The sequence below is a fragment of the Dendropsophus ebraccatus genome, chromosome 12 (assembly GCF_027789765.1).
Source record: "Dendropsophus ebraccatus isolate aDenEbr1 chromosome 12, aDenEbr1.pat, whole genome shotgun sequence".
Classification (NCBI taxonomy): domain Eukaryota; kingdom Metazoa; phylum Chordata; class Amphibia; order Anura; family Hylidae; genus Dendropsophus; species Dendropsophus ebraccatus.
Genome location: NC_091465.1, coordinates 74,378,857 through 74,392,211, shown reverse-complemented (window position 1 = coordinate 74,392,211; position 13,355 = coordinate 74,378,857). Strand labels below are relative to the sequence as shown.

The following is a 13,355-nucleotide window of genomic DNA, read 5'->3' as shown; positions in this document are numbered from 1 at the left end:
ATTACTGTATATACAATAGCAGTCACCTATATTACTGTATATACAATAGCATAGTCACCTATATTACTGTATATACAATAGCATAGTCACTTATTACTGTATATACACTAGCATAGTCACCTATATTACTGTATATACACTAGCATAGTCACCTATATTACTGTACATACACTAGCAGTCACCTATATTACTGTATATACACTAGCATAGTCACCTATATTACTGTACATACACTAGCATAGTCACCTATATTACTGTATATACAATAGCAGTCACCTATATTACTGTATATACAATAGCATAGTCACCTATATTACTGTATATACAATAGCATAGTCACTTATTACTGTATATACACTAGCATAGTCACCTATATTACTGTATATACACTAGCATAGTCACCTATATTACTGTATATACAATAGCATAGTCACTTATTACTGTATATACACTAGCATAGTCACCTATATTACTGTATATACACTAGCATAGTCACCTATATTACTGTATATACACTAGCATAGTCACCTATATTACTGTACATACACTAGCATAGTCACCCATGTTACTGTATATACAATAGCATAGTCACCTATATTACTGTATATACACTAGCATAGTCACCTATATTACTGTATATACAATAGCATAGTCACCTATATTACTGTATATACACTAGCATAGTCACCTATATTACTGTACATACACTAGCAGTCACCTATATTACTGTATATACACTAGCATAGTCACCTATATTACTGTACATACACTAGCAGTCACCTATATTACTGTATATACAATAGCATAGTCACTTATTACTGTATATACACTAGCATAGTCACCTATATTACTGTATATACAATAGCATAGTCACTTTACTGTATATACAATAGCATAGTCACTTATTACTGTATATACACTAGCATAGTCACCTATATTACTGTATATACACTAGCATAGTCACCTATATTACTGTATATACAATAGCAGTCACCTATATTACTGTATATACAATAGCATAGTCACTTATTACTGTATATACACTAGCATAGTCACCTATATTACTGTATATACACTAGCATAGTCACCTATATTACTGTACATACACTAGCATAGTCACCTATATTACTGTATATACAATAGCAGTCACCTATATTACTGTATATACAATAGCATAGTCACTTATTACTGTATATACACTAGCATAGTCACCTATATTACTGTATATACACTAGCATAGTCACCTATATTACTGTACATACACTAGCAGTCACCTATATTACACTAGCATAGTCACCTATGTTACTGTATATACACTAGCATAGTCACCTATATTACTGTATATACACTAGCATAGTCACTTTACTGTATATACAATAGCATAGTCACTTATTACTGTATATACAATAGCAGTCACCTATATTACTGTATATACAATAGCATAGTCACCTATATTACTGTATATACAATAGCATAGTCACCTATGTTACTGTATATACACTAGCATAGTCGCCTATATTACTGTATATACACTAGCATAGTCACCTATATTACTGTACATACACTAGCATAGTCACCTATATTACTGTATATACAATAGCAGTCACCTATATTACTGTATATACAATAGCATAGTCACCTATATTACTGTATATACAATAGCATAGTCACTTATTACTGTATATACACTAGCATAGTCACCTATATTACTGTATATACACTAGCATAGTCACCTATATTACTGTACATACACTAGCAGTCACCTATATTACTGTATATACACTAGCATAGTCACCTATATTACTGTACATACACTAGCATAGTCACCTATATTACTGTATATACAATAGCAGTCACCTATATTACTGTATATACAATAGCATAGTCACCTATATTACTGTATATACAATAGCATAGTCACTTATTACTGTATATACACTAGCATAGTCACCTATATTACTGTATATACACTAGCATAGTCACCTATATTACTGTATATACAATAGCATAGTCACTTATTACTGTATATACACTAGCATAGTCACCTATATTACTGTACATACACTAGCATAGTCACCCATGTTACTGTATATACAATAGCATAGTCACCTATATTACTGTATATACACTAGCATAGTCACCTATATTACTGTATATACACTAGCATGGTATTCAATCGAATATTGCGGTATTCGAAAGATTTGAATTCAATCGAGTAGTGTGACAAATACGCGGGAAACTTTCGAAAGCCCTCCCATCGCAGTTGGTGCTTTTTTTATTCCAATACCATGCAGGGAGGCCGTGAGGGACCCTGGGAGTATGCACGCAGTCATTGGATGGCTGAACCATATGACCTCGAATCTTAAATACAAGCCTCCCGACTCTTGACCGCAGATGCGCTTTCAACCTATCCAGGGAAAGATCTTACAGCAAGGAGAGAAAGGTTTTAGTAGCGTTTTGTTTAGGCAGATAGATAGGCAACCCAAAAGTCCTTTTCAGGGCTAAGATCAAGCGAAAAAGTCATCTCTGAATCCAAAGCTTCTCAGTGCTAAGAAATAGATGATATAACAGCAGCAGCAGGTGTATTCATTCCAGTACCCTGTGTGTACAAGTGACTTATAGTGTCCCTGTTTAACACCACTAGGGCACATTATACATACTGTTCCAGAAGCCCACCAGGGGTACCTGATATACAGTGGTGCCTTGGATTATGAGCATAATTCGTTCCAGGACCGTGCTTGTAATGCAAATCCACTCTTAAACCAAAACAAAACTTCTCATAAGAAATCACTGAAATGCAGACAATTGGTTCCACACCCCAAAAATGATGATTTATTATTCTGAATAACATGTAAAACAGATGAAACAAACAATGAGAAACAGCAGAATATGTGATATTTTATGTTACTGTACAGTATAGCAATCAGCATGTGGTGTATAATGTATAGTAAGTGCATAAACCTGATAACACAGCAGCAGTTTGTGGAGACAGGATGGAGCCGCAGATCCCCATAATAGGGAGGATGGGAAACACAATGGCTGGCAGAGACTGCAGGGGGCATGAAGGAATGAGCAGGGCAGATGTGGGCACATACATGCAGCCCTCTCTGTCCGAGAGATTACCTCCACAGTCATGTCCCCTAATGCAGGGCCGGGACAAGAAGTTTTGGTGCCCTAGGCAGAGAAGGCAAATGGCCCCCCCCCCCCCCCCGATCCCAGTGTTATAAGAACTGGTGCGCCACAGACAGTATAGTGCCCTAAAAGTGCCCCCACACTGTATTATGAGCCCCAATACATACAGTAGTATTTGCAGTGGGTATCCAAAACCTGTAACCTTGGTGTCTGAACACCTTAATACAACCTGACAGTTCTCCCCCCGATTTTCTGAAAGCAATGTTCCAGTACCGAACAAAACTTCAGAGGGAAATGTGTTTCGTATACCAAGGTGTTACTCTATATACAATAGCATAGTCACCTATATTACTGTACATACACTAGCATAGTCACCTATATTACTGTACATACACTAGCAGTCACCTATATTACTGTATATACAATAGCAGTCACCTATATTACTGTATATACACTAGCAGTCACCTATATTACTGTATATACACTAGCATAGTCACCTATATTACTGTATATACACTAGCATAGTCACCTATATTACTGTATATACACTAGCAGTCACCTATATTACTGTATATACAATAGCATAGTCACTTATTACTGTATATACAATAGTAGCACAGTCACCTATATTACTGTATATACAATAGTCACATATATTACTGTATATACAATAGCATAGTCACATATATTACTGTATATACAATAGCAGTCACCTATATTACTGTATATACAATAGCATAGTCACCTATATTACTGTATATACAATAGCATAGTCACCTATGTTACTGTATATACACTAGCATAGTCGCCTATATTACTGTATATACACTAGCATAGTCACCTATATTACTGTACATACACTAGCATAGTCACCTATATTACTGTATATACAATAGCAGTCACCTATATTACTGTATATACAATAGCATAGTCACCTATATTACTGTATATACAATAGCAGTCACCTATATTACTGTATATACAATAGCATAGTCACCTATATTACTGTATATACAATAGCATAGTCACTTATTACTGTATATACACTAGCATAGTCACCTATATTACTGTATATACACTAGCATAGTCACCTATATTACTGTACATACACTAGCAGTCACCTATATTACTGTATATACACTAGCATAGTCACCTATATTACTGTACATACACTAGCATAGTCACCTATATTACTGTATATACAATAGCAGTCACCTATATTACTGTATATACAATAGCATAGTCACCTATATTACTGTATATACAATAGCATAGTCACTTATTACTGTATATACACTAGCATAGTCACCTATATTACTGTATATACACTAGCATAGTCACCTATATTACTGTATATACAATAGCATAGTCACTTATTACTGTATATACACTAGCATAGTCACCTATATTACTGTATATACACTAGCATAGTCACCTATATTACTGTATATACACTAGCATAGTCACCTATATTACTGTACATACACTAGCATAGTCACCCATGTTACTGTATATACAATAGCATAGTCACCTATATTACTGTATATACACTAGCATAGTCACCTATATTACTGTATATACAATAGCATAGTCACCTATATTACTGTATATACACTAGCATAGTCACCTATATTACTGTACATACACTAGCAGTCACCTATATTACTGTATATACACTAGCATAGTCACCTATATTACTGTACATACACTAGCAGTCACCTATATTACTGTATATACAATAGCATAGTCACTTATTACTGTATATACACTAGCATAGTCACCTATATTACTGTATATACAATAGCATAGTCACTTTACTGTATATACAATAGCATAGTCACTTATTACTGTATATACACTAGCATAGTCACCTATATTACTGTATATACAATAGCAGTCACCTATATTACTGTATATACAATAGCATAGTCACTTATTACTGTATATACACTAGCATAGTCACCTATATTACTGTATATACACTAGCATAGTCACCTATATTACTGTACATACACTAGCATAGTCACCTATATTACTGTATATACAATAGCAGTCACCTATATTACTGTATATACAATAGCATAGTCACTTATTACTGTATATACACTAGCATAGTCACCTATATTACTGTATATACACTAGCATAGTCACCTATATTACTGTACATACACTAGCAGTCACCTATATTACACTAGCATAGTCACCTATGTTACTGTATATACACTAGCATAGTCACCTATATTACTGTATATACACTAGCATAGTCACTTTACTGTATATACAATAGCATAGTCACTTATTACTGTATATACAATAGCAGTCACCTATATTACTGTATATACAATAGCATAGTCACCTATATTACTGTATATACAATAGCATAGTCACCTATGTTACTGTATATACACTAGCATAGTCGCCTATATTACTGTATATACACTAGCATAGTCACCTATATTACTGTACATACACTAGCATAGTCACCTATATTACTGTATATACAATAGCAGTCACCTATATTACTGTATATACAATAGCATAGTCACCTATATTACTGTATATACAATAGCATAGTCACTTATTACTGTATATACACTAGCATAGTCACCTATATTACTGTATATACACTAGCATAGTCACCTATATTACTGTACATACACTAGCAGTCACCTATATTACTGTATATACACTAGCATAGTCACCTATATTACTGTACATACACTAGCATAGTCACCTATATTACTGTATATACAATAGCAAGTCACCTATATTACTGTATATACAATAGCATAGTCACCTATATTACTGTATATACAATAGCATAGTCACTTATTACTGTATATACACTAGCATAGTCACCTATATTACTGTATATACACTAGCATAGTCACCTATATTACTGTATATACAATAGCATAGTCACTTATTACTGTATATACACTAGCATAGTCACCTATATTACTGTACATACACTAGCATAGTCACCCATGTTACTGTATATACAATAGCATAGTCACCTATATTACTGTATATACACTAGCATAGTCACCTATATTACTGTATATACACTAGCATAGTCACCTATATTACTGTATATACAATAGCATAGTCACCTATATTACTGTACATACACTAGCAGTCACCTATATTACTGTATATACACTAGCATAGTCACCTATATTACTGTACATACACTAGCAGTCACCTATATTACTGTATATACACTAGCATAGTCACTTTACTGTATATACAATAGCATAGTCACTTATTACTGTATATACACTAGCATAGTCACCTATATTACTGTATATACACTAGCATAGTCACCTATATTACTGTATATACAATAGCAGTCACCTATATTACTGTATATACAATAGCATAGTCACTTATTACTGTATATACACTAGCATAGTCACCTATATTACTGTATATACACTAGCATAGTCACCTATATTACTGTACATACACTAGCATAGTCACCTATATTACTGTATATACAATAGCAGTCACCAATATTACTGTATATACAATAGCATAGTCACTTATTACTGTATATACACTAGCATAGTCACCTATATTACTGTATATACACTAGCATAGTCACCTATATTACTGTACATACACTAGCAGTCACCTATATTACACTAGCATAGTCACCTATGTTACTGTATATACACTAGCATAGTCACCTATATTACTGTATATACACTAGCATAGTCACTTTACTGTATATACAATAGCATAGTCACTTATTACTGTATATACACTAGCATAGTCACCTATATTACTGTATATACACTAGCATAGTCACCTATATTACTGTATATACAATAGCAGTCACCTATATTACTGTATATACAATAGCATAGTCACTTATTACTGTATATACACTAGCATAGTCACCTATATTACTGTATATACAATAGCATAGTCACCTATATTACTGTATATACACTAGCATAGTCACCTATGTTACTGTATATACACTAGCATAGTCACCTATATTACTGTATATACACTAGCATAGTCACCTATATTACTGTATATACAATAGCAGTCACCTATATTACTGTATATACAATAGCATAGTCACTTATTACTGTATATACACTAGCATAGTCACCTATATTACTGTATATACAATAGCATAGTCACCTATATTACTGTATATACACTAGCATAGTCACCTATATTACTGTATATACAATAGCATAGTCACCTATATTACTGTATATACAATAGCAAAGTCACATATGTTACTGTATATACACTAGCATAGTCACCTATATTACTGTATATACAATAGCATAGTCACCTATATTACTGTATATACACTAGCATAGTCACCTATATTACTGTATATACAATAGCATAGTCACTTATTACTGTATATACACTAGCATAGTCACCTATATTACTGTATATACACTAGCATAGTCACCTATATTACTGTATATACAATAGCATAGTCACCTATATTACTATATACAATAGCAAAGTCACATATGTTACTGTATATACAATAGCATAGTCACCTATATTACTGTACATACACTAGCAGTCACCTATATTACTGTATATACACTAGCATAGTCACCTATATTACTGTATATACACTAGCATAGTCACCTATGTTACTGTATATACACTAGCATAGTCACCTATATTACTGTACATACACTAGCAGTCACCTATATTACTGTATATACACTAGCATAGTCACCTATATTACTGTATATACACTAGCAGTCACCCATGTTACTGTATATACAATAGCATAGTCACCTATATTACTGTATATACACTAGCATAGTCACCTATATTACTGTATATACACTAGCATAGTCACCTACGCTTTTCTATTCAAACTGAAACATGAACACAAAAAGCAGTGTGAACCTGAGCTTATACATACCTTCCAGTAATATACATAGAGAAAAAACTACATACTGTATACAGACATGTTTATGTATATACACACAGAAACACACACTTACACATGCACACATTTATGTATACAGACAGGCAGTATATATACATGTATACAGGCACACACTTATGTATACACACACACACACACAGAGATACACACATTTATGTAATATATATATATATATATATATATATACACACACACACACACACACACACACAACAGCTACCTCCCTTCTAGGTGTGTGGCGCTTGCACCTTCTTTCCATTCTGGGACTGTCATGGAGGGGTCTGCTGGTGATGAAGACAACAATGCAGATGAGAGGCCCAGGACAGACAGAGCTGCAGACACTTCCTGGTCACCATGTGCTGTGTCTGCAGGCCGCCATTCTTCACCTCCTCCTCTCTGGCCCGACAGCTGAGCAGCTCCCACAGGCAGGCGGATGTGCAGCAGGGGATGAGTAATGCTGCACATTCCCCCATGCTGCCGTCCTGCACCAAGTCAGACGCCTCCTGGGAGTGGGAGCTCAGCCACAGCAGTGTCCTCAGCAGGAGGCCGCCCCTCCCCCCTCCTATGTACAGCAGCAGCTGAAGACTCACAGGCTGTGAATCTCCCGACATGGGGCTGATGTAATCAACTTTCGTTTGCGGCTTCCGGGTTCGGCCTGGTGGCGCCCCCTGCTGTTTGGCACCCTAGGCCATCGCCTATCCCTGCCTACTCTTTGTCCCGGCCCTGCCCTAATGTAAGCCCCAGCCTGAAGTGGATCTACTATGATTTGGAAGGTGAGGGAGACTTCCTGGGTCATAGTACAAAGATGTAGACTCCGCTATGCAGATCATGCCCCTCCCACCCAGTACAGGGATCTCTTACACCAAAGCAATGCTCTTAAACCAAGTCACAATTTTGAAAAACTGTGAGCTCTTCAACCAAAAATACTCTTAAACCAAGTTACTCTTAAACCAAGGTACCACTGTATACTGTTTCAGTAGCCCACCAAGGGCACCTGATATATACTGTTTCAGTAGCCCAGTAAAAGGCACATGATACATATTGTTCCAGTAGCCCAGAAAACGGCATGTGATACACACTGTTCCAGTAACGTTCGTACAGCATGACGCGTGATACGCGTGAACAACATGACACTCTACAGACGCACATTGGAATCATGTATGTAACACTGTGCAAGAAATAAGAATGAAATGTGTGCACATTGTCGTAAACATTCGTAAAGCGTTCGCAAATATTTTTCCTTCACAACTGCGGAGAGTGGCATTATACTGCGATTTTGGGGTATTGGGTGCACCCAGGCATGCTCCCCCTAATGTCCCAGTGTCATGCCGGAGGTGTTCGCATCGTTTAGGGAAGTTTCATGGGGGACTTGGTGACCTCCAAGTGGTCGAATTTGAATTTCCAAGTGCCGCAATTTTTTTTCCCATAGACTATAATGGGATCGAATATTTCACTACTCGCTCATCTCTAGTAAACAACAGTTGCAAATAAGGATCTTGAACATTAGTTGCGTCCGTTATTATAAAGACAAAAGCCGTTACTTACACATGGCAGATTTGCATGAGGCAAATTTTTCTGTAGAAACATCTGCGACTGAAAATGAGTCCTATTCATCTTAATAATAATAATAATAATAATAATAATAATAAATATCATTTATATAGTGCCAAGAATTAATTCTGCAGTGTTTTACAATTCTGGGGGTACATACAAACAAAACCAGAGATGGGCTATGTTCACACTCAGGCCTGTATTTAGAGTTCATGCTGCCCTAGGCACTTTGCACGCAGAGGCGCCCCCCCCCCCCCACGTTGCTGTACATGCATGGTATATACCCTGGCACTTGGGTGCCACTCTGCTTGATGCCCGCTGTTCTCATCAAACAGACGTGATGGAGGAAGGAAGGAGGCCGGGGACGTCTTAGTTTGGGGACCGGTTCTGTCCAGTGTTGGACTGGGGTACCTGGAGCCACCAATATACAACCAGTGAGACACGACATGCTGACCCGCTCCTCTGCTGGATTCATCTGTATCTGTGACAAATCTCAGAACACCCTCCATTTATACAGCTCTCAGGGTATGCTGGGAGTTGTAGTCTCTGAGAGGACAACCCTTTAATAAATCACTGTGTGCAGAGTCTCCTGGTGGCTGCAATCTGTGGGTGACATCAGCCCTGAAGGTCCAGCCATACATCTGTCTACAGCGGCAGTTATCAGAGGATTGTACTACTTTTACTACAACTACCAGCATATCCTGAGGGCTGCAGACTGTCAGTACATGCTGGGAGTTGTAGTGCCTGCAGCTGTTGTAGTTGGGTCCTATACACTGGATGCTTTGTGGCATATAAGAATACATAGATCTGTGGGGGCTCCAGCTTTTTGTGGGCCCTTGGGCGACAGAGCCTCGGCGGGCCACTTTGAGGAGCAAATCATGGAGAAACAGGCGAGGAAAGATTTGCAGCAAAAGAAACATACGGCTGCTGCATATCTTTCTCCTCCTGTATCTCCTGATCTCTGTGGGTGTCAGGACTCTGGAGGAGTCAGACCCAGTCACAGGAATATATATATATATATATATATATATATACATGCTTGAAAAAGGCCGCGAGAGGCGGTTGAAACGTCGCACTTATATGGAATAAAGACACTTTTGCTTTGAACTACAAAGAACAGAGTGCTGCTGGTTCATCTATATATATACTACAGTGGACCCAGGTCTACGGTCCGACCCGCTGGCACCAGTCATTACAAGTTGTGCTGCTCTCATCCTTTGAATATATATATATACATATATATATATACATGGTGAGACCTCTAGTTCTCCTATATACAGGTCCTGCAGTGATATACAGTATATATATATATATATATATATATATATATATATATATATATATATATACACACACACTGTATATCACTGCAGGACCTGTATATAGGAGAACTAGAGGTCTTTCCATGTTCATATGATAGATAATAGATAGATGATAGATAATAGATAGATAGATAGATAGATAGATAGATAGATAGAAGATAGATAATAGATAGATAGATAGATAGATAGATAGATAAATAGATAATAGATAGATAGATAGATAGATAATAGATAGATGATAGATAATAGATAGATAGATGGATAGATAGAAGATAGATAATAGATAGATAGATAGATAGATAGATAAATAGATAGATAGATAGATAGATAGATAGATAGATAGATAGATAGATAGATAATAGATAGGAGATAGATAGATAGATAGGAGATAGATAGATAGATAGAGGATAGATAATAGATAGATAGATGGATAGATAGAAGATAGATAATAGATAGATAGATAGATAGATAGATAGATAGATAATAGATAGATAGATAGATAGATAATAGATAGATAGATAGATAGATAGATAGATAGATAGATACAGATATCTAGTTGTTTTGTGTATAGAGGTCCTGCTGTAATAGATATATATTTATTACAGCAGGACCTCTATACACAAAACAACTAGAAGCCCCAGCACAGGGCCGCTTTAACCAGAGGGCACATGGTGCACGTGCACCGGGCCCACTGGTTAAAGGGGCCCCCCCCGAGCAGGCCGGCCGTTGCTATGTGCGACCAATGCGGTCGCACAGGGCTCCGGCCACCAGCCTGTCAGGGTGGAGCGCCATGGATGGGTAATCTACTTACCCCTCCATGGCGCCCCCTGCAGGGCCCCCCCGTCCGCCGCTGCCCCCGCCCGCCCGCTGCTGCTGCGGCGCTTCAGCGCTGCAGCAGCAGCGACACTGACAGAGAGAGAGCCATTGGCTCCCTCCCTGTCAGTCACTCTTGTGGCCGCACTTCCTGCAGTCACAAGAGGCCGCGCTCTCCCTCTAGCGGCCGACGTCACTGGAGCGTCGGCGCGAGGGTAAGCGGAGTGCAGCCTCTTGTGACTGCAGGAAGTGCGGCCACAAGAGGGAAGAGAAGAGGAACGCGTGGACCTAGGTGAGTAAGTGTTTGTTTTTTTCAATGTTGTATGGGAGGGGGAGCTATATACTATTGGAGAGCACAGGGGGCTATATACTATGGGGGAGCACAGGGGGCTATATACACTATGGGGGAGCACAGGGGGCTATATACACTATGGGGGAGCACAGGGGGCTATATACTACTGGGGAGCACAGGGGAGCTATATACTATGGGGGAGCACAGGGGGCTATATACACTATGGGGGAGCACAGGGGGCTATATACTACTGGGGAGCACAGGGGAGCTATATACTATGGGGGAGCACAGGGGGCTATATACTACTGGGGAGCACAGGGGGCTATATACTATGGGGGAGCACAGGGGGCTATATACTATGGGGGAGCACAGGGGGCTATATACTATGGGGGAGCACAGGGGGCTATATACTACTGGGGAGCACAGGGGGCTATATACTATGGGGGAGCACAGGGGAGCTATATACTATGGGGGAGCACAGGGGGCTATATACTACTGGGGAGCACAGGGGAGCTATATACTATGGGGGAGCACAGGGGGCTATATACTACTGGGGAGCACAGGGGAGATATATACTATGGGGGAGCACAGGGGAGCTATATACTATGGGGGAGCACAGGGGGCTATATACTATGGGGGGGCACAGGGGGCTATATACACTATGGGGGAGCACAGGGGGCTATATACACTATGGGGGAGCACAGGGGGCTATATACTACTGGGGAGCACAGGGGAGCTATATACTATGGGGGAGCACAGGGGGCTATATACACTATGGGGGAGCACAGGGGGCTATATACTACTGGGGAGCACAGGGGAGCTATATACTATGGGGGAGCACAGGGGGCTATATACTACTGGGGAGCACAGGGGGCTATATACTATGGGGGAGCACAGGGGGCTATATACTATGGGGGAGCACAGGGGGCTATATACTATTGGGGAGCACCGGGGGCTATATACTACTGGGGAGCACAGGGGGCTATATACTATGGGGGAGCACAGGGGAGCTATATACTATGGGGGAGCACAGGGGGCTATATACTATGGGGGAGCACAGGGGAGCTATATACTACTGGGGAGCACAGGGGAGCTATATACTACTGGGGAGCACAGGGGAGCTATATACTATGGGGGAGCACAGGGGAGCTATATACTATGGGGGAGCACAGGGGGCTATATACTACTGGGGAGCACAGGGGAGCTATATACTATGGGGGAGCACAGGGGGCTATATACTATGGGGGAGCACAGGGGAGCTATATACTATGGGGGAGCACAGGGGAGCTATATACTATGG

At 38.9% G+C, this 13,355-nt stretch overlaps 1 protein-coding gene across 3 annotated transcripts in view; it reads right to left on the bottom strand.

The window, feature by feature from the left end:
- Positions 1-13,355, bottom strand: part of LOC138769420 (carcinoembryonic antigen-related cell adhesion molecule 1-like) — an 86,864-nt gene that overhangs the window by 48,432 nt on the left and 25,077 nt on the right. Inside the window, exon 1 of one of the 3 annotated variants that reach the window (XM_069947875.1) lies at positions 8,326-8,573. The exons of the other annotated variants lie outside the window; for them this stretch is intronic. Coding sequence (XP_069803976.1) covers positions 8,326-8,542 — 217 coding nt within the window. The 5' untranslated portion in view covers positions 8,543-8,573. Of the gene's footprint in view, positions 1-8,325; positions 8,574-13,355 lie in introns of those variants that run through there. 3 annotated transcript variants of the gene reach the window in all.